We start from the raw sequence: 24,870 nt of genomic DNA, 5'->3' as shown, positions 1-24,870 counted from the left end.
CCCCCACCCCACCCTCCTCCATCCACCTTCCAATCAAATCTTAAAATGATTTGTTAAGCTATACTATAACACTACTTTAAAGAAATTTTAAATATTTTAAATACTGATAATATATAATATTCATTTATAAGATTTTTGTTTTGACACATTGGTTTACTATATTATAGTTTTTCTAAAAATCAAGTTTTTTTTAAAAAAATTGTGATTATCATAATAGATTAAATATGTAAAAAAAATTTTTGTAAAAACACGATATTCTAGCTTGGTTAATTTCTTTCACCTTTTTAGTTTCAATATGTTTAGGAATTAATAAAACCTTTCCTTTCTTTACCCTCTTTTTTTGTATATTTAATAATAACAAACATTTCACTGTAAAGGATATAGAAAGCGAAATGTGTAAAAAAACAAGAAAGGAGATGTAGCGAGAAATAGGTTGATATGGTTTATATCAATGTTGTCACAAAGTACTGCTATATTTTTTTCAAAAACACCTAGAGCACCACTATTTTTCAAAATTCGGGGGTAAGAATTAGCTCTCTTTATTGTATAACTTTCTTTAGTTTTCCCAATTGCTTAGTATATTTTCTTTTCCTCCGCAACAACCAAGACAAGACAAAACACTTTTACTCAACATTACATTTTCTTCCATTTTTAAAATTCCTAAAATTTAGAAAAATAAAATATACATAATTAAAGCGGGATAATGATCGTTGCTGTATTAGTCTAAAAACCTTTCAATGATGGGTTTCAATATTTGCTCACTTTTAAAGCATTATAATGAATAAATCGTTTAGGTTAGCATCAATTCATCACAAAATCATATCGAGCCCAATTACTTTTTCATTGCATGTTTATTATTAGTTTTGTTTTTCTTTAATTAATTTTTTATTATCCCTGATAATTTTTGAGCTGGTATTTGTTTAATTTTAGAATTTTTTTATAAAAGTGTTTTGTAAAATGCCTGTATTCACCTCTGATTGTATGAGTGTTTTGTAAAATGACAATATGTAATTTTTCTTAGATAAACATGGTAATAAGTCTGGAACTTGTTATAGGACTTTATAATCAAATCATATATTTTTAAGACAATGTTCCATTTTTTAAAAGTCCATTGGTATGGTTCGTTTTTAAATATAAGTTAAATCTTAAATATATAAGCCAGAACACCACTCTAGATTTATATTAACATTTCCTTCCCAGTTGCTGTGCATTCGACAGATGCCATTCGATTCAGCCTACAGGTTCATACAATAAGAATCCTTTAGTTTAAGCATGAGTCTATTTTTATTATCGAATAAATTGAAATAATAACTAAATTTTTTTAATAATTCTTTTTATTCAATATTAAAAAATAACTATAAGGTAAATTTTGATCCAATTATTTATATACAATATTTAAAAAAAAATCATGTAAACAATTTTAAAAAAGACAAATATAAAAACTATATTTAAAAAAACATATAAGAAGTGATGGGGGAACAATAAGAGACGCTTATTGGGATCCTGGCTCAGAATATGCCGATTTGAGTTGAATAACATTTTAAAAGAGGATCCATGATCACCATTAATTTGATAATTTTTTTACCTAAATATTAAAAAAATGATAGCTTGGGGAGCCTAGGGACCCAATGATAAAAATAACTATTAAGATAAAGTGAAAATCTGAAAAGTCATGGTAGTTTCTAATTTTTGTCCTTTGATGTGCAATAATCGAATCAATGTTTGGGTTACTGGAAAATTGAAACAAGTGAAATCCCAAATAAGGTGTTTTCCTCTAAACCAAGGAATATTTGTGAGCCCATCTGGTCATTTCCCGGGAGAGGTGAGCGGGTTCCAGGAGGTTTGGGTAGTTGGCCAATCCTAATTTGTTCGAGATTGAGTTATAGTCTATGGCAATCGAATTGTCCTTTATAATATAATTAGACCATACCCTTTTCAATTTATGGGGTAGACATAGGTCACAGCCTAGTTTATACCCTATGGTCACCCTCAGCTAGCTCCTCATAGGATAGCAAAGAACCAAGACTGGCCCTAATGACGGCTTCAAATCATTCATGGCCAGAGTTTTGATCCAGATATTTGAGGATTGGAGTGCCAACAAAGTAGGGATTAATCTCCACCAATTTGAATAAATATTTTCAGAAAAAGGCATTATAACAATAAAAAAAAGGCGTTATGCACCATATTTTATTATTACTAGCAGCGTTTCCTGCTAAATATTCTAAGCATCAGCGGAGTAACAAGTGCAATAGGCTAAATAGATAATTAATTCAAAAAAAATATCAAATATAAATTGGAATACAAAGATTTATTTACACAATATCCCGCATTCTCTCTTTCTTCGGAGATAATTGAAAATTTATTCTTTTTGTCCAATAGAATTTTTTGAAATTTATTTATCATAATTTTGCAATAGAGAAAAAAAGAAAAGGAAGGATAAAATCTTCTATTATACCAGTGAGTTATAGCAATGCACATTATGTATAAAAATGAAAACTTGGAAGGCATGCAAAAAATATTGTATGAATCTCTTGAAACTTATTTCAAAATCTATCATATTAGACTTTATATATAATTTAAATTTTTAAACTTTATTTTGAAGAAAAAGTATTCATAGATTTTTGACATTTTAAAAGAAGACGTGACAACAAAATAATATGTAGTGGTTACAATGAATATGAAATGATTACAGTAGATTATTTTTAAAATGCTCAGATAAAAAATTTATTTACAGGAATTGAGAATATAAGGAGAGTTAAACGAATCACCGTTATTATCCAGCTGATTGAAAAAAGTTCGTATGTCTAACCATTTTTGAAGGAAATTGTGAAAATCCTTATTTATAATCTCCCAATTTTATATTAACATTTCCCAAAAATTTCATGGAAATGATTAATAATTTAATAAATTTTTAAAAAAGGTCTAAAATATATATTTTTTTTAAAAAACTGATTTTTCATATAAAAAAATTTCCAGTCATAAACAAGCCTTAATTTTTTTCTATAAATATCTAAAAGTTGTGGAAAATGTTAAAAGGCGAACCTAAATTTATTTAATTTTCTTTGAATGACTTGAAACCTCAAAACTTCGAGAAATGAATTTAAAAATACAAATTTTTGATTTCCATTTATTTAAAGCAGAGACTTACCCGTCCGGACAGAAAAATGGTATGATTATTTTAAAAAAGTCCCGGCCGATTTTAAAAATTATAAATAATTATTTTAATTAACAATGTATGAGGGGACATCTTTTTTCAGGGATTTTTTTTTTTATTTTGCTAATTTTCCCAAAATTGTTAAATATCTTATTTGAACGGATATATATTTATGGGGAATTTTTCCTATTTTACTAATTTTTTAAAAAATGAGGAATTTGTTTCAGGGAAATTATTTATTGATGGGAATTTTTTTTTCCGGGAAATAATTTTCCTGGGACTTTTTTTTCCGGTGAATTATTTTTCCCGGAGAATTAATTCCCGGGGTTTTCCCGAGGGATTATTTTCTTTCCGGGTAAATACCAGTTTGTTCGCTAATTCAGAGCTTTTATTTATTTTTCTCAACAGAATAGGATTCGAATTAACATATTTTGGAAAGAGAATCGTGACATCGGACCGGACCTAAGAGTAGGTTGAATGAATACTTCCAATTAGAGGGGCAAACTGGCTTACCATAGTTAACCTCTAAATATGCCAATAACCCCCCCCCCCAAGAAAAAATAAAATATTCGTATAATATTAAAATATATCAGTTTTTATTTAATATATACCAGAATAGCTGATAAAATTAAAAAATAATAAATAATTTTAGCCGATATACATACAAGATACAATCGTTTCACGTAAATTTATTTATAAAAAAGGATAAATAATTATTCTCGTCATGTAAGATCATTGACTATAGAATGAATTCGAATTGTGAAGAATATTTCGAATGAGAAAAAAATTCTTTGCAAAAGTTTCAAAAAGGTAACATCAGCGCGGGCTGAATATCGGTTAATTGAGCAAGAGACGGACTTAAATATTTACTATCTTGCAGGTGAGAAAACATGGTGAGGGCTGATAAACTGAGGAACGTGTGAAGAGGATCTTTATAATCATTATTATCGATATATAATAATACGGTTTCGATAACGGCTAAGAGAAATTAGAATAAGGTTGAACTATAAAATTTTCCTTCTGTTAGATTTTTGAAAAAACATTATTATCCTCTTATATCCATCGGGACACAATTTGATTATTAATTATTAACGAAATAATCTCTCAAAATTTAAGTAAAATAATATTATAATTACGTTATTTATAGCTGTTTTAAGTCATATAACGCGCTAAACACTGACTTTTTCCCCAAAAAACAAAAATGACTCTTAACCAGGTTGACTAGATTGAAAAGGGACACTTATATGTGACTAACAATATACAAATAAACCAGAATAAACGTTGATAGCTTTCTTGAAACCTCCCTTCCGGAGATCTTGAGACACGTTGAGCAAAAAGGTTTGGTTAGCTTCGACATTTATATGAGAAAGGCAACCTAAAATCTGATAATATGTTGTAATAAAAAAAAATTGTTATTCGAGGGAAAAAAAGTGAAAAAAAATGTAATTTATATTTTTAATAATCATTCAATATCAATAATCAAAACATTAATACTTTTAAGGTGGAACCGATCCAAAAACTATAGCAACTGTCGGCGTCCTTGTTGGGTCTTCCGTTAAACCCCGAGCATAATATGATGTCGCTGTTGGCATTCAGTGATTGGCCTTAGATATTAATGTAATATATTAAACAAATCACTTCTAATAACAATAGATATTATTTTTAAACTTTTTTTCTTTCTTTAAAATTTAGAAAAGTAGATAATACTGTGAATGTTAATTCAACCAATTAAAATTGAAATAAAATAACTTTCAAATTATTGAAATCGGAAATCAATTTTTTTTCTTCTTTTTTCCTACCTTCTTTTCATGTAAAAAAAATAGCATAAATACATTGTTGCTGTCTAAACATACACCATCGAAGGAGATTCTCCTTGATCTCTTGGTTATCCGTGATAAGATGTAATTTACCAGCAAGCTTCAAACTGGCCACAGCACAAAATGTAGAACCTCCTAAATGCAAAGAATACAAGTTAGAAAAATATCATATTTTAATTAGTATTATATCTAATTTTTATAATTTTTTAGAAAAGTATTTAAAAAATTTTTTTTTTGTATTTTAGATAAGAGATCACACTATACTAATGTAAATATATTAGAAATTATATTTTAATATTTTTATTGGTGATAGTAAAGAAATAAAGTATTGAAGGATTCATTTATCGAAAAATGCACTTTGGCAAAAGAGTAGGTAATGAACATTATAATACTCAGCAAAAGATATGTCTTATTTGGATATGAACTCCTAGGGTTTCGGAATCTCTCTTTTATACCATTTACTGAGGGCAATAATTAAATTTTTTTAAAAATCTTATTTGACTTTAGAAATATATTTCAGTATGCGGAGAGTAGAGGTGCGAAAAACCCGACTTATTCGGACCAACCCACTTAACGGGTCGGGAAGATGCTTTGTCACCTACCGATCGGGTAGCTATCTTTAGCGGGTCTTGTGAATTTTTGGAAATTTTCTGAACTTTTGCATATTATTTTTTAGAAAAATCTATATGGGTTGCACACTGCAAGAATAAATTTGCAGTTAGCTCAGATTTTTTTTAAATTTAAAAATAGCACTAAGCTAATGATTTAAAATAGAGAAATTACGAATCCACGGGGAGTCCTTATCCCAATCGAGAATGAATCGCCACCTAATTGTGACATGTGTATATATAAAACATATGTAAACATTTCAAGATGATAAAATACTTAATTATAAAATTGAGTTTTGATATCCGAACTTAAGCAAAGTCCCTGGCTATTATATTAATCTAAATAAATTCTAACATTATTTCTTTTATTTTACAAAGAATATCGAAAAACACACAAAAACCGAAATTCATTTTTAAATATTGACAAACAAGAATTTCTTGATTTTGAATATTTAAAAATATCTTTTTTACAAATATACCTTAACTACATTTTTTTGAATAAGAAAAAAAATCAAGGGTTCATTACCAACTTCGATAGAAAGCCATTAGTGTTGTTGAACGGCTCAAATAGCCGATTTATTAAAATGGCGAACTCAAGATTTTAGCAAAAGTAAATTACCCAAACTTAAAGATGCTGCCAACAGATGGCAAGGTTTGGATTTCTATTGGCGAAGTTTCGAATCTTAGGTAATAATATTTTGGCGAAGATCTTGATTTAGTTAATCGTTTATTAAGAATAGACTATGGAGCTGTTTAAAACTTTATTTAAAATAAACACCAATATTGGAAAGAAAAAATAAAGATATGAAATCACGAATCCGATTTTAGAGCCAGAAATATAAAGGGTACTGGTCTCGATTCTACTAGGATGAGAATAAATCACATATCATTTTTAACCATAACAATTTATATATCATATAAATTAATTGCACTTTTGTTAGAATCGGTTTCGGTCTTAGAAAATTAAAAATGGGTTTCTATTTCCGGTCCCTAGAATATTTAAAATGGGTTTCTGTTTTATAAAAATAAAATTTTTAAATGGGTTTCTGTTGTCGGTCCCTATATATGTTAAAAGGGTTCTTTGCCGGTTTGGATTTCCGGCTAGAATAAATTTAAAGGTGGCTCTTGTCCTGGTTCCCGTTTTTTTAAATTGTTTTTGCCTCCGGTCCTTAGAAATCTTAAAACGGGGTCCTGCTTCCGGTCCTTATAAATTTTAAAATGGGTTCTAATTCATAAAAAAATATGATGCAACAATCTACCTACATTAGAGAAAATAACTTGAAGTAAATACTATAATTTGCCCTTCCTTCCCTCCTTTTACTTTTTTAAAAAATGATTATAACCTACCCTTCAGTGAACCTATAAGAAAATTATTTCTCCCACACATGCTAGACACACTGAAAATAAATTAAAACAGTTTTAAAAAGGAAACAAGGTAATAAGGTTTATAATAAAAGTTGCGAAACAATGAAATAAGTCCCAAGACCTAGGTCAACCTTAAAGGAAATGATCACCATTGCGAAATGTGTGTCAACTTAATATATTTTAAGGATTAACATATGTTCTACGTTTGCGTTGAGAGGCGAAATAGGCATTTTATTTTTTTACATCCTCCTAATATAATATTCAGAGTTGTTAAAATATACTTTCTAAATGGAATATAGCCTATAAATCTCGATACAGATACTTTTATGGAAATGCATCTAGATTCATAGATCACATTTTTGTAACTATTTTAACAACTCTCATATAATATATCTAACAATAATAGGTAAAACGATTAAGGAGGCGACCCATTTGATGATTTGGATATTCCTCGCAGAATAATTATTTAGTAATAAATAGGGATGTAAAAAAACGAGAAAAAAACAATTCATGGTGAGTCATGAAATATAGGAGTAATTAATTGCGCAAACTTTATAAAGAAAAATACAAGACTTTCTGTAGACAGGGCATAATTAAATATATTATTCAAAAATGCTTTTTTCCATTAAAAATTGCTGGTGTTATCCTGCATCAATTATGCCGCAGTTTTAAATAAAAATGGATTATTTAGTAGATCTGCGAAACTGAACCAAAAATTCGGGTACATCGCCAGAAAAAAACACTAATCTCCTAGATTTACCGTTCATTCATTATAATGGTACATACATCCTAAGCATGAATGAATAGGTGAAATTAATGTCATTGCTCTAAATCTAATATTTCGAGAAAAAAAATAAAAAATAGTATATTACCATGCGACTCGGCCCCGGGAACTTGACCGAACCCTCCTTCGTAACTCTTTTTTTAAGAAAGAAAATGAATTAAGGATATAGGAAGTCGATTAAAACCTGATTCGGCATTTTGTGTTATAAGGTTCTATAAATACAATTTGAAATTAAATCAGGGTCATAATTGAATACTAGGGGTCAGATTTAAATAACACGTCAATACCGTTGAATCTTTCTGCAAAAGGCATTATACCGCAGTAAATATATTATGGCTAAAGCAATTTAGCGATTATTTAGCTGATTCGCAAATTTAATGTTATAATAATAATATATTACGAAATAAAGATTGTTGATTATTTTAAGTTTAACACTTACAAATATAACTTTTAAAATATAATTAAGAGTAAATTAATCTAGATCAAACCTTCTCTCATAAATCATTAGACTAATAGAGTTAGCAAATCTTTACTGAGCCACCGAACTAAACTATAGTTGAGTTAATGGAAAATATGAATATGAGACCTAAAATAAAGATCCAAACAAGTTGGGCAAATGTAGTGGAAATAAATTTACTACTAACTTGAAAATATCCTTTCGTCGATAGAAGAAAAAGCAAAGACTAGTCCTCAAAGATAAAAACATCTTAAAAACTGATGATGATGATAATTTATGCGAAAAGGTAATTTTTTAAAATAAGATATTGCATTTAGGCGGTAATTAAAATGGCTCAATTATCCGTTTGAGATTATGCCTTTCGCGGAAAAAATTTCGCGGTAATGAACTGATACGATAATTTTCGGATAGGTTCTAGTAGTAAAATAAACTCAAACCTTGCAAGACATTATGAAGGAGATCATTTGCGATGCATCGATGTGAGACCAGTCATCTAAAAGGTGGCATATCGCCGACGCGCAATACACAAAACGCAAATCGCTTTCACCTTCATGGACAGTGGGCCTAAAACTTTTTGTTAAATGAAAAATCCATATATTTATTGATAATTAGTTATCGCATTTCTAAAAGATGTAAGTAAGAATAATTAATAAAAAAGGAGGACAGTTGAATGTCACAAAACGAACAGAAGTAAATATCAGACCGGATTATTGCCATGGTCAAAATAAAGACCAGTTCACTAATCGGTTTCCTTTTAGTTATTTTTGGGAAATGCCCTGAAATCGTTATTTATTTTTAAAGCCTGAGCCCACCATATATAAACAATCCTCCTTAGTTATCTCATATTACATTCATGCAATTATCCATGAAATTTTTAAAAAAGCAAAAAGGTATATAAATTTAATTAATTTTTCAATTTAAAACATAATACTTAACATCTTACCTCGGGTACATAAAGACTCCCCTACAGCATATTATGATGAGAAAGAGGTTGCCGTTCCCCACGCTAGAAATAATCTTAACAAAAACAATGGAGATAATTGGCATCACCCACTTCACTTAAGTCACCAAAGTATACCATGGATCCCGACCTAAGAAAACCCAGTCAATGTAATTGAGAGAGTGGATTCAAAACAAACACTGGCAAGACATATTAATACAAGAACATTACATGAACCATCAATACAAATCATATTATGATAGAACTTGAATCATATAAAGATACTTTTTTGTTACTTATAGTTATACATATAATCCTTTTCATTACTTTTACTTATATTTTTGCGTCTATAGAAAACTTATATTTTTTATACACATCAATTTTTGAAATTATTATTAAATCGATCTAGAACGGATTTTCCCGTCACGTGACATTTTATTATATATACATATACGAAATTTATTGAAAACAAGTGTTGGCTCGAATTAATCATGTTGATTTCATGCTAGTTGAACATTATAAAATTTTTAACTTTAAAAAAAATTAATTATCATTGTAATGTCCGAGTTTATTTCATTATAAAAACAAACCAGATAATTTTTACTTTAAGCAATAAATGACGACAAAATTTTATATTATTTGTTTATATAATTCAAAAAATATATACATAATTTTTGGATTAATATTTCTAGAAAATCTCTGTAGGAAATCAAATAATCTAATATCACATTTTTTAGGTACCCCTTAGATGGTGTTTTGACCCTCCTCAAATTTCGAATGATTTTTTTTAAAAATAAATATCCGGATTTTAATATATTTAATGATAATAAAGTTGTTATTCATTAAATATAAAACCAATCTGCCGTTAAGTGTCCCGGTGGAAAAGCTTTTAGTTTGGTTAAAAACTTACAGATAAAAGGGGGTGGCTATATGTATTATTAAAATTTAATTATATTTGTATGTAAATTATAAAATAGTTCAATAAAATGTTTTAGCTCACTTCAAAATTTGAATTTTAAAAATAGAATCCTAAATTATATATATTTGCATAATTATAATATAATTGTATCTATATTTAGACATATCGGTAAAAAATTTAACGGTATACTTATGCATTTGTAACAGATTTAGACAATATCTGTATCTAGATTCATTTTAAAAGTATCTTTTAACAATTCTGACTTATACATAGGGCACTTAGGTAGTATAAACATACTAGAACACATTTCCTGTATAATCAAAAAAAAATTTTAATCACCCTAAGTGTTGTTAGGCTCGATTTTTAGAAAAGAATAACCCAATATTCTAGCTAAAAATATTATGCAAGTCTGAATATTTTGCTCATAGATGGTAGAAAGGTCTGTGTTATAATTAGACCTGTGCGCCGACAGGCCGTTGGCCGGCCGCCGACTTTTTTGGTTACGCCGAAAACGCCGCCGTTTATGAAAATCACGCCGGCGTAGAAATTTCTTTCATATTTTATACCTTTTTATTCTAATAATTGATCAACCTCACTGTTGTAATTTTTTTAATGTCATTCAGGATTTTATCAATCAAAAATCTAAAATTCCAGATGTTACCATAATTTTACATATTTTTAAAATGGATGCATCTACATTTAATAAATCTATAAATAATTTAGTATTATAACATTAAATAATAAAAAATTATTAGTTTGGAATTTTTTGGTTACTTACACTTAAAAAGAGATAATAAAACAATTTCCATAAATTCTGACAAATTTTACTGCAATTGTTGCTTTAAAAAGGCTATTGGAGACGATGATGATTCAAATAAGCCATTTTCACAGTATATTTTTTTAAAATTTTCTCATATATAGCCAAAATCTTTAATAAATTAAAATATATTTTTTGTAAAATATAATCTAGCTATAAAATTCAAAACTTTTTATTAAACATTAGCACAGGAAATTTGTTAAAACACGTGACTTCTGAACATAATATTAAAGAAGATACTTCATCAAAATCGCAAGATTTAAAAAAATATTTTATATTCAAAACAAAATTACAAGCTAATTCTAAAACATCTAAAAAATGGCTTCTAGCAAGAAATTATGTGTTATTATGTAGTGTTGACTTATTACCTTTTCAATCAATTAATAATATAGGAATGAAAGATTTTTTGAAGGTATTAAATTTATAAGATATATTATCTATAATAATATATCTACCTTTATGTTTTTTATTCTATTTAAATAGTATTGGCTACTGAGGAAGGTTTACAATAGTTGAATTCATAGCCATGCTAACAATATGATTACACATAGATATGCATTTGCCCTAATCAGCTGTTTTTGTCTAGCTTTGCAACCCAGAATAAATTTTTAAAAATTTATTTCTTCTTGATAAATTCTCCCTAATTTGTTGTCTGATATAAATTGAGATATAATGATTTTCTGTTATAAATTTTAAAATACTATTTTAGAAATATCAAGTTATCAATTCTAATTCTGATTTGCCAGACAGGACAACACTATGCCTTACTGCTCTTAATGATGTTTTTATATCAATGAAAGCACATGTACAAGATCAAATTAATTCAGGGCCAAAATTTTGCTCAATTACATTTGATATGTGGACAGATTAATACAGAAGAAGAAACTATATTACATTTACACTTCATTTAATAAATGATAATTTTGAAATGATTACTTTACTTTATCAACTCATTATATAGCCCAAAAACACACAAGTGAAACTATTCTAACTGAGATTGATAAAATAGAAGAGGAATTTAATATAAAAAAGAAAAAATACAAATGGTCACAGATGCTGGGCTTACCGGCTTAATATTAGAAAAGGTGTTCGATTAGGTGAATATGAACACCACTTATGTTTGGGTCATAGTTTATACAATCTGGTTACAGTAGATGGTATTAAAAAGGTACCCTTTGTTGAAAATCTCATCAAAAGAATTAGAGAAATTATTACTGCTCTAAGATATAAGATATAAAAATGCAGAGGTTAAATAATTCGAAGAAGATCAAAGAAAATGCCTAAGTACAATAGATTTAACATCAGAGATGTTAGATCTTAACAGCACTGATCTATACCCGGTTCCCCGCTTTCGAATTGGCAATTCTAATGATAATAATTCCACGCATATGAAAACCTTATAATTAAATATCCCAACAAGTTGACATAGTATAGTAATTATGCTAGAAAGCGTATTTGGATTAAATAAGAATTTAATTAATAATGTTTTGAAAAGAATTGGGAAACACTTTTTCAAATTATCAAACTATGAATCTGATCAGGTAGATATTAGCATTTCTTTAAAAATTTAAAGAAATGTCGAATTTCTTTCAGTATAAAAAGGGCTTACTTTAAACTTTGCGTTACTTTTTAGAAGTGAAATTGAAACGCATTTGATAGTAAATAATAGTGATAGTTCTGAAATCATTTTATTTAAGGAAAATATGCTAAAATTTGCATTACAATTTCCGGTTTGTGATCTGCAAGTAATAATATATAAGTATATTCATTTATTTTTTATTTAAAATTATCTAGGTATTGGTTCCTCTTTTAGATCCAAGATTTCAAAAATTGACAATTATGTCAAAGTATATAATAGAGCAAAATTGCTCAGCTTCAGAATTTATAATAAAACATCTTAAACTTATAGAGAATGATGATATTCAAGTAGTAAATATAGCTATTGAGGATCAAGAGAAATTATTAAATTCAAGTAAATTGACAAGATTGGCAAATAAACATTCAACAAATATAAATTATGATTCCACGTTAGGTGACTTAGATCAAGAATACCACATTCTTCTTGGAAAACGACATTCACAAGATATGGACGTTCTAAATTTTTGGAGAGAAAAGAAGAGCGAACTTCCCAATCTTTCCAGGCTCGCCAAAAAATTTTTTGTATTCCGGCGACTAGCACACCTAGTGGAGTTTTCACTACCGCTAGATTGACGTTAAATTCAAGGAGATCATCATTATGTCCCGAAAATTTAAATAAAATAATTTTTATACATGATAATTATAAAATTACGAAATTGATTTTGGATTTATAATGAGTGTTCTATTAAATAAATATTAAAAAATATGCCGAGATATCTGTAGAGTAATGTATATAAGTTTTTTTTTAAAAAAAATTTATGTGATTTTGTTGACGGTGGCTAAAAATTGGCGCCCGCCGGCCGTCGATTAGATTTTTGAAAATTGCGCCGGCAGACGATTGTTTCGCCGGCGCACAGGTCTAGTTATAATTGAGGTCATTTTTCTTTATTTTGTTGTATATCTTCTTATCATTATTATTTTTTAAGCGAAATAACATGGATGTGTAACAACGGCGCTAGTATTTGATTTTGAATTATATAATTTGTAAGACTCAGGATGAGTCCTATATTATTTTATTTTGGATTATTTATTTTATTTGTATGATATAAAAGGGCCGATTTTTGACAATATTATTACTACGAGACTTCATTTTTATTTTACCAATAAAATTATTCGGCATTTTGTGAGTTTTGGGTTTCAAATAATTATCTTTGACAACTATTCTAGAGGAACAACGATATTCTTACTGTGGGCAACTAATAGTTTGGACATCTATTAACGAAATCTCGAGACTTGCATAACCTTTTTTGGCTAAAATATTAAGTTAGTCGTTTATAAAAATCGAGCGGTTTAACAACACTAACCCTAGTAGATGATTTAAAATTGAGATTCCGAATTCTCGCGTGAGAATTCAGGATAATTTTTTTCCTGGAAAAACTTAGCAGATAAATTAATTTTTAAAAAATGATATATCTCTTAAATCAACCTTCCATCTATGTTCTGCAAATTGGAAAGACCGACAAGGATAGCTTCTTTGTCTAATAAATCGGCGCCGTTAATTCTGGCATTTGATGGTGGTGCGATAAGGCTAGGTAATAATTGTTTAAGGTTTTTATTTAAATAGTTTATGACATCGTAATCGTCTTGTTCTTTATTATCATTTGTATCTCGGGTAATTTTTTTATTATCGCATAATATCACAAGCGACAATAGGGCACTCAAAGTCATGGTTATGTGAGAACAACTGTTTTCATCGGAAAACAAAATGCCGGGATCTTTACATTTTATTCTGACATAGTCGGAGTCACCTTTTTGGATCTTGCACTGAGTTTCTTCCTTTAAAAAAAGGCATGTCATTTTTAAAATAAGAATAAAAGGATGCTACAAATATACATGTGCTTGCATTGCCATCGCTAAAGTGGACAGTTCAATAACATTATATTATCTAGACAGACGATTTATTCATTTAAATGCCGCTGGTGATGCCATTTTGGGTGAGTATATGTAATTAATTTATATTATAATTCAATTAAAATTTTTATATATTTATAAAAAAAAATTATAGAAGAAGTTAAAATAAATTTTCACCAATTGTTTTACATTCAAATTGCTTCAAAATATATTTTTAAGAATGATTCTTCCGTCGTTTAGAAAAGAATTATATAATACTGGGGAGGTTAGATATTCACAAGATCTCTATCTGCTTACTAGTAGTCTTAATGAAAAATGCCATGTTACAGGATTTCTTATTCAAAAAAGGAAATCTTTATCAAAAAAGTAAAAAGTCCGAAAAAAGGAAAATTTAAAAAGGAAAATCGTTATTTTTAAAAAAAATTAAGTCATTTTTATAACCCTGATAAAATATGATTTTTCTCAATTTTTGGTTTTTTTTAATTTTTCTATTTATTTTAGTTCTAACTTTAAATTTAAAAAAAATCATATTTCAGGGTTAAAAAATGACAAAAAAGATATAAACGATTTTCTATTTTGAATAAGTTTTAATTTTTTAATTTTTTAATTTTTACTTTTCCTTTTCTCCTGGACTTCTTTTTTAATTGACTTTTTTTTTTGATCGAACTTTTTAAAAGTGTTTGGTCTTTTCCTTTTTTGATCAAACTTTTTCCTAAGCCCTTGGTACTTTTCCTTTCTTGATTAACACTCCTTTTTTGATCGGACTTTCTCCTTTATAGAACTTTTTTCTAAGCCTTTGCTACCATCGTGATTAACACTTTCCTTCTTTGATCAAACTTTTGCCTTTTTTGATTGCGATTTTTCAATATTTGGATGGGAAACCCTAAAATTAAATGTGAACAGATAACTAGTTGCAAATAGTTATACATGCATGAATACCAACTTCTTAGAAAAAATAAAACTCCAACTAATTGTATAATAGTTTTTAATGTATATTTTATAAAATATAACTGTCATTTTTTTAAACTAATTTTTTTAAGTTACTCAAATTTGCTTATTTTTCGAAGAATATAATAATTAACTAAAACCATTTTTAGTAATATAGGGTCATTCCATGTCAAATGAGCAAAAAAATCAAGATTTTCGGCCGACCCCTTTCAATTTTGATAAAAAGTTGTAGACTGGTTATATATGTTTCCATTAGATTATAAACAAAATTTTAGCGCATTAGCAACTATATTAACGGAGATAATCGGAGTTAAAGGTCCAAAAAACGCCTTTTTTTTCTTTTTACTGATGTTAAATAATTAGTTTTTAATTTAAAACTAATTATGATCAAATATTGAATCTAATATCAATAGCTAAGTTAATAATTGATAATTATAATTTTTTTTAAAATATGGGTCATCTTATGGTCAGTTGAAAACTTGAAATTAATATTTCTAAATGTATATGATCTCCGATTTTTAATTTTTTTAAGAAATATTATCCGTTTACTATTTTTTTAATAATTTCTTTAACAATTAGCATGGCTGGATATTTATTTAAAAAAATATTGCGATTTTTATACTTTAAAAAAAATAGATGGCGCTATATATAATAGTTTTATATGTTAAAATTCATTTTTTTTATTGATTAAAAATATTTTAATGTAAATATATCATAAAATTCGATTATATAACTTTGTAAACCTTATTCCCCTGAGATATTCGCAGGATAAAAAATTTTAATAATTTTTTTAATATTTCATTGTAAATTAAAATAATTAAAAAATCGGACTAGCACACGAACAAAAAAGCAGGATTAAAGGGGTGCAGAAAAATTATTAAGGGAAAAATCGAAAATCGCATTAATTACCAGGCCTACCCCCAACCCCCTATCCACCCCCTCCCCAGACTAAGTCATACCCATTAAGACCAAGAATGTTATGAAATTGTCATTATCTTACATTATTAAAATAACCAGAGATAAAGAAAATTTCAAAGATTTTGAAAAATTTTTTAAGCAATAAAAATAACAAAATTATATTTCTGATGAAATAAGCCGACTCATGCCTGGAATAAAAGATTGTGTATCTGTTAAAGGCGAGAAAGAATTAGCAAAGATTTATATTAAATAATCTTAAAGAAATATTCAAGATGTTTAAGGAAGAATACCCAAGTATATCAATTGGATTCCCTAAATTTGCCGAACTTAGACCAAAAAACTGAATTTTAGTTGGATGGCACACACACTGTTTGTGTCTGCGCCATTCATCAGAATGTGAAATTAATGACAAATGTAATAGCTGAAATTACAGCAGGAGAAGATTACTGTATAAATTCTTATAACAATCTTTTGGCGCAAATTATTTATAATCCATCTCAGCCAAAATGTTATTTAACAAATTGTGATCAATGCCCTGGTATAGAATCTCTTATGGGCCAATTATATGAATTGTTTCAGAGAAATCGTATAGAATATGTCACGTTTAAACAATGGATCACGGTGGATAGAGCAAATCTTGAAACTATTATAAAGTCCATTGATGGTTTCATCGAATATCTATTATAAAAAGTTCAAATTTTACTGCGTCACTCGTTTATAGCTAAACACAAAGTTTATTTTTGAAGAATTCCAAAGAAAATTTAAAAGATGAGGAATTTTTAACAATTCTAGATTATTCTGAAAATTATTCCTTCATTTTACAAGATGAAGTTCAGGGATTTCATTGGAACAATGTGCAGGCCACTATACATCCATTTGTAGCATATTATAAATCTGGAGAAGAATTAAAAAATATAAATTTTGTTATTTTGTCCGAATCATTAAGCCATAATACTTACTAGTGCAGTCCACCTTTATCAAAAAAAATTCATTAAATTCTTAACAGCCAAATTTCATTCTAAACCATAAAAAATAATATATTTTTCGGATGAAGCCGCGTCTCAATACAAGAATCGCAAAAATTTTCTGAACATATGCCTTCATAAATACGATTTTAATATTCCTGCCGAATAGCATTTCTTTGTCACTGCTCACGGCAAAAATGCATGTGACGGTATCGGAGGAACTGTCAAAAGATTAGTTGCCAGAGCTAGTCTTCAAAGGCCAAATAAAAATCAAATCCTAACCATTAGAATTATATAATTATGCTAAAGAAAATATTAATATTCAATTTGAATATGTATCCAATCAAGAATATATCGAAGAGGAATTAGCCCTTCGTAAAAGATTTAATTCTGCACTGCCCATACATGGTACCCAAAAAATTCACGGGATTATTCCCATTGATCAAAATAAACTAAAAACCAAAATATACTCTAATTCCAAAAAATATAATATAAAACAAGTTCCGTTTTTAAATGAGAAAATTATATTTTAAAATATTAATGAATATATAACATGTGTATATGATGATAAATGGTGGTTAGGATATATAATCGATAAAAGTTAACCAAATGAAGAAGTAAAAATCCGATTTTTACACCCTTGTGGACCTTCAGCCTCATTTAAATTTCCTTTGAAAGATAATATTTTAGTGTTGCCTAAATCTCATATTCTCTCGCTGGTCAATCCTTCTACTCCCACCAGTCGAACATATATATTATCTCCTGAAGAATCTCACAAGCTAGCCAGGCTTTGTATTCCTTTAGATGAAGTAAGATTTAATTAATTTATAAACTATCTTAATTAGGCAAAATTTGTGAAGATTTTAAAAATTTATGATCTGAATTACAAATAATATATATAATGCACATTGTAATCGATTTAGTATGATATATATACATTAAAATATTTTTAATCAATAAAAAAATAAATTTTAACATATTAAAACTATTATATATAGCGCCATCTATTTCTTCTAAAGTATAATAAACCCAATATTTTTTTAAATAAATACCCAGCCATACTGATTGTCGAATAAATTATTAAAAAAATAGTAAACGGATAATAATTCTTAAAAAAATTAAAAATCGGAGATCATATACATTTCGAAATATTAATTTCAAGTTTTCAACTGACCATAAGATGACCCATATTTTATCAAAAATTAATTTTGATGTTTTCGCCATAATCATCAATTATTAACTTGGCTATTGATATTAGATTCAATATTTGATCATATTTAGTTTTAAATTAAAAACTAATTATTTAACATCAGTAAAAAGCAAAAAAAGACGTTTTTTGGACCTTTAACTGCGAATATCTCCGCTAATATAGTTTCTAATGCGCTAAAATTTTGTTTATAATCTAATGGGAACATATATAACCAGCCTACGAATTTTTATCGAAATCGAAAGGGGTCGGCCGAAAAGTGATTGATTTGACATGGAATGACCCTATAACTGTTTCTATAACTAAAATAACTTTAACAACACTACTTATATACTTAATTTTTTTAATTCTGGCCATCATCTATTTAAGGATCATAATATTTATGCGAATTATACACCTTAGTTTTTGAGTTAATTTTGGAAATAGAATGACCATCTTCCGTCTTTTCTGGGGAGACAGTCTCCCTCCATTTGAATCATTTAATTATGAAAAATGGAATTTTTTTAATTAGCTAAAAATATTTCCCATGCAAATATTTGTGCCTAGGAGTCATCCAAGGCAGCATTTAAAAGCTTTATAAAGAATGTAGTGATATTTAATGTCGGATGTTGTTTTTTGTAAAATATTTGTTAGCCGTAAAATGTATAAAAAATATATATTTTTCAAATTCCAAATGTGGCACATAAGTTATAGACCTAAGTTGTGGCTAAACAAGCATGGCAACACCTAGCGTAGGTAAAAAATAATTCAGGACACTTTTTAAAATGAAATTTTTCCATAAAATAACTTAGAAAAGATGCTATGGTTAAGAAGAGTCTACGTTAAAAAATTTTGTGCATTAACATATTTCTATTTCAACCAAATATGATCATTTAATTATTCTAATTTGTTATAGAATATTGTCGAACGTTATAGATCATTCCCCATTCCCTTAAGGATGTATATAATTAAATTTCCAAGGGTAAAAAATTTTCTTATTTTTGTTATAAAAAAATATATTTATTGTTAAAGTCAGGGTCGATTACGCAGGCTCCAAGAACGGTGAGGAGTATTTCGGTTTTTCTTGTTTAGATCATACCGTTAGCTTTTTTTTACAAATAAGAGAAACGTTAGTATTATTCAAATAGATTTTTTTTATTGGATTATTCCGCTATTTTTTTAAAGTTATATTTATTTATCGATTAATATATGACTTACTTAGTTTTGTTAAGAGGCTAGATTTTTAAAAACGACTTACCCAATGTTTTAACCAAAAAAAGACTATGAAAGTCTCGAGATTTTGCTCATAGATGACAAAACGGTTTGGACATCTATTAACGAAATCTCGAGCCCTGAATAATATTATTTTGGCGAAAATCTTAATTTAAAATAGGCGAAGTCGAACAGTTTAATAAAACTAGACTTACTCAATATAAATGATACCATAACTAAACTGTCTCGCGCAAACATAACACTTTTACTGTGGTACTGTTTTGTGCCTCCCTTTAAATTAGAGGGAAAATGGCATCTGAGGTGGTGAGAAATTCGTTCATATAATTAAATTAGATGAAAAGCCTCTATAACACAGCGGCATGGCAGCCACCGTCTCGTCTCGGTTTTAAAATATATGATATAGTGGCATAATAAGTGAATTATGGATTATCTAAATTATATTGTAACGTAATTTAAATAAATAGATTAAAACAAAATAGGTGTTAAACTATACCTTGAAATTAAACATTAACTTAAATAAATGCTTCAGACCCTTTAAAAATTTCTGCTTGTCCCGAAGTGTGAATAATGTCGTCCTTTATCGAGTGAATTTTCGTTTTTTTGTTAGATTGATTAGTGAAAGATTACTAAAATTTCTGCAAAACTGGGCTCCTTGCCCCTCTCCCTGAAATGTCCGGACCATCCCCACTTATTGTGGAGCCCGTGTACTTGACCTCAATTATAAAATTTATGAATCCGACTTTGAAATTGGACTCCATATATTTGGAGACTTTTTAAAAAAAATAAAGTCAGATAATTTTTTTTCCTCTAAAGATTCAATAGTTAAAAGAACTGTTTTTTAATACATTATATTAAATAAAGATTTAATTTTTCTCAAGATCAAGGTTAAATAAATAGTAGGGATGTACCAATATTTTATATCGGATCGGGCCGATATTTTGCCCATTTTAAAATATCGGCACGATCCGATCCGATATAAAATTTTCCGATCCGATATAAAATGGCGCTTTTAACAAAATTTAAAAAAAGTTATATCTAAAAAACTATTTATTTTTATATTTTTATGTTTAATTTTTTTAATAGTAATAATTAGTTAATAAACATTCTGTAATATAGTTATTTTTTTCGCATTCTGTTTAAAAAAGTGTTCATTAATATCTTCATAATCTGTTTTTAGTGATGCTAGTGATATTAACAGTCCCCATCATCGCAGACCGATCTCTGATAAATTGGAAATTTTGGTATTTCTAAAAAGAAATCTTAGATATATTAATTTCAAATTTCATAATATATTTGTTTATTACTAATTATGTAAATAGATTAATGTTATTACTTATTATATAAATAATAGCAATTGAATTTAATATAAACTATAACTGATCATTATAATATATTTAAATGATATATGTTATGATATAGTAAAACTATAGATGTTATACTAATAAAAAGTATATTAAAAATTAAAACCAATGTTATCGAATACAAAATTAGATATGATATCGGATCGGTTATCGGCCGATATCAATTTAATATCTGGAATATCTGATCAGATAGGCCTCCAAAAAGTGGTATCGGTACACCCCTAATAAATAGGTAAATAGTTTATCGCTAATATATCTAATTTTAATATATTGAATTTTAAAAAATTCAAGAATAGAATTATACCTCATTTAAATGCAATACATGTCCTAATACTATAATAATATTTTGAAAGACACTAATTTACTACTACCATAAACAAATTTTATATTTAATAAATCAGATTCTGAGAATTTATACAGAATGATGTATTTTATATGAGTTTTCTGGAAAGGACATTCGTGAATATTTAACATGATACACAGTTGATGGAATGGCAGTCAAAGAATGATAAACATGATGTCATCAATAGCCATTATTAATGCAATAAAATATTTTTATCAATAAATGGAAATTTTGCTAAATTATTTAAGATATTTAGATTAGGGTTATGGGAAAAGGAGGGGAGGGGGCTAATTAGGTTAGATTTTTGCAATAGTTATCTATACTGATTATCTAATGTATATTAGTGATTTTTCTTGAATATAGGGATGGGTTATAAATAGATATTTTATATAATCATGTAATATGAGCTGTTATAACAATATGCATTTAGTATCCAAAAGCGATATATCTGATACTGATATAGAGAGTTCAGACGTAGAAGACAATTATTATTATCCTTTGCTGACAGATGAATTACCCGACATCATCTTATATTACAAATAAACTGGGTCTTGAATTGGAGCATATAATCGATGATACTAACTAAAATAAAAGACAACCCTCTTTGGTCTAAAAAAGCATCGGAAACATGAATAGAGTTTATCCCTATGTTGAAGGATTCAATTCCTCTAACCTATTTTCGTATATTTTTGGACTGCCAGATAATTAGCAATTTTATATCGGAAATAAATATGGTAAATCTATAAATACAGATACCAATGAAATTGAAAAATATATTGGGATACATTTAGATATTAGCTTAGTTAAGATGCCTTTTATAGGATAGTATTGGTCGGTTGAAACATCTATTCCATAAAGAAACTATATACCGAAATCGTTTCCTTTTGATCTGAAAATTTTTCCATAATAATAACAAAGATATGGTAAATAGGGAAGGATACAACAAATTATTCAAAATTCAACCCTTCATATGCAAACTAAAAAAATTCTAAAATATTCAACTTGAAGAGAAGTTAGCTTTAAACGAATTTATAATTCCCTTCAAGGGACACTCTAAATTAAGACAATACATTAAATCAAAGTCCCATAAGGTTAAAAGTGCTTGAGATATGTGGCTTTTCCAGGTTTATATATGATTCTGAAATATACCAGGGAAAGTGTACTAATGTCATAAAATCATGTTTGGGTATTAGTGGAGATATTGTCCTTTGCCTCTCGATAATAATATCTTCAAGGGTGGAGTAGATCTTCATATTATAAAGTTATATTGGACAGATATTAAATGGAAACAATATTATATAAGAATGGTTTTTCATTTATTGGATTGTTCAGTAATAAATGCCTGGCTCCTTTATAGATGCCATATGAAAGCATTTATGACATTGTTGATATTTAATTTACACATAGCAAAAGGGCTTATGCTAGCAGGAAAGGATAATACTAAGAAGACCAGAAGACCTTCCAGTATTTTTTAAATGAACTATTGATCAATTGGAATCATGAATATCTTTTGATAAAAATATATTCTAAATAATTTTTTTTGATGAAAATGTGTTATTTGTGTTTATGATAAATATCTCCTGAAAAAAATTTTCATCGAGGTGAAAAAGTCAGGTACAAAGGGTTAGACATATTTAAGGATCATGTTATAACAATATTTTATGCTTGTTACTATTCAATTCATGTATGAATGTGTATTATGATATATAAATTATGGAATAAAGAAATATATAGTAATATATATGTAATAATTATAAATAAAAAAAGGATAAAAAGAGAAAAAAAAATATTATATCTTTCTAATAATTTATTATATTTGTTTTTTAAAATGTTGAAAAGATAAACTTAATAAAATAATTTTGAAAGGGGTATCCATCAGATAAATTTAAAAAGATTGCAACCATAATTAAGATTAGAATTACAGGAATTATCATTTGTTAATATAGTTTATATTATGTATATTGATATAAAATATAATTACTTTATAAAAAGATATTTCATGCATAATTATTAAAAAAATTTAAAATTTAATATTTTAAATATTGGATAATTTTTAAATCAAATAAAATGAATTAGCAATTTATTTAAGAAATATTGATATTAACTACTTGGTGGATGGTAAATATAGATGGATAATTTTTTTTTGTATATTGGCTAACTTTATTGTATTATAAATAAATTCAAATCTTACATCTGAAGTCCTGAGGTAGTTTGAGCCTGTAAAGCCACAATATTTATTATTAATTCCTAATTGATATTTAAATGAATTATAGATATATCAATAAATAAAATAATTATTGGCTTAAAAATTTATGATTATAAGAAATATAAAATAAATTAGTTTATATATAATACCTTTAGAATCCGACATGATCCTTAATGACATAATCCACTGAATAATTTCATCCTTCATGTCATTAATAGAATCTAATTTGTCCAACATTCGAATACTCGCTATTGAAAAGAACAATATGGTCATCCTTATTATTATATATAATAAAAATATAAATAATGTAATTAAACCGACTAGTTTCCAAATAGGCACAATTTTCCGGCAACGAATATAAACAATATTTGATAAAACGCAAATGTTTATCAATAAAAAGTTGCATAAAAATGAATACCGTGTATATAAAGGTTGAAATTTGAATGGTTAAAAATTGAAATCAGCTGTTCTCTCAAATTATTTTGTGTAGTATTTTATAAGATTTATATAGCATAATAAAGTATAATTTTGTTTGTCGATATTTTAATATTTTTTATTGAAATTGAAGATTAAATCTCTTTATCTATATTATAATTATCCGATGTCCTCGTTACGTCATGTCATCGTGACATAATGTTCTCGATATGTATTTATTATTAAATATCAAAAAATATATATTAAAAAAATAAAATAAATAAATTAATAAAAATGGGAAAAAAGTAGTAGTTGAGATACAAAAAGATGAGGTTAGTTACAAAATAATATTTTTGGTGATGAAGCACTATATTTTAACCATTAAATTTATGAAAATACACAATGAAGAATATTCTTGGACACTGATTTTGTTAGTAAAATAAAAATAAATAGTAAAAAAAACGTTTTTTATATAGAAAATAAAAATAATTTAATTAGAATAAAATATTTTTTGATTCAGATTGTTTTTAAAGGTAAAATAAAAAGACTTCAATTTAGAATGACCTCTTAAAGTAAAATAAAAGATAAAAACTTATAACAATTGTTTTGAATATAAAATAATTTTATAAACATAATAACTTATAACAATTGTCTTGAATATAAAATAAAATATTTTTAATAGTTTAAAATTAGAAAAAACAGTTTTGAATTAAAATGAAAACTCAATATTCTAAAGAAAAATATACACTAAATATAATTTTTTTAAATAAGGAATGAAAAAAACTAAAAATATTTTTGATGAAACAAAATATAAGACTTAATAACATTTATAAATACATATTAAGAATGAAGTAGAAGAAAATGCATATAATTATAAAATCATTTATATTTAAATCCGTCAGAAATGAGGTTTTATCTATATATTAATAGATATGTTATAATTATT

At 27.1% G+C, this 24,870-nt stretch overlaps 1 protein-coding gene across 3 annotated transcripts; it reads right to left on the bottom strand.

The window, feature by feature from the left end:
• Positions 1–3,811: 3,811 nt before the first annotated feature.
• LOC135931218 (geranylgeranyl transferase type-1 subunit beta-like) lies at positions 3,812–23,945 on the bottom strand. Of its 3 annotated transcripts, none has more exons than XM_065468173.1 (10): positions 23,828–23,945; positions 23,660–23,784; positions 23,496–23,551; positions 13,926–14,275; positions 8,623–8,755; positions 7,817–7,862; positions 4,987–5,106; positions 4,649–4,758; positions 4,425–4,536; positions 3,812–4,084 (listed from the first exon to the last, which is right to left on the bottom strand). In XM_065468173.1, the coding sequence occupies exons 1-10, from the start codon at positions 23,914–23,916 to the stop codon at positions 3,957–3,959; spliced, it is 1,269 nt and encodes a 422-aa protein (XP_065324245.1). In that variant the 5' UTR covers positions 23,917–23,945; the 3' UTR covers positions 3,812–3,956. The 3 variants fall into 3 exon arrangements, with proteins under 3 accessions (XP_065324245.1, XP_065324247.1, XP_065324246.1); XM_065468175.1 differs by having other exon boundaries at positions 4,435–4,536; XM_065468174.1 differs by having other exon boundaries at positions 4,455–4,536.
• Between the last annotated feature and the right edge of the window lie 925 nt (positions 23,946–24,870).

Source organism: Gordionus sp. m RMFG-2023, chromosome 1 (genome assembly GCF_954871325.1).
Source record: "Gordionus sp. m RMFG-2023 chromosome 1, tfGorSpeb1-WG-v2, whole genome shotgun sequence".
Taxonomy (NCBI): domain Eukaryota; kingdom Metazoa; phylum Nematomorpha; class Gordioida; order Chordodea; family Parachordodidae; genus Gordionus; species Gordionus sp. m RMFG-2023.
The sequence above is the reverse complement of the archived record's forward strand: the minus strand, read 5'-3'. Positions and strand labels throughout refer to the sequence as shown.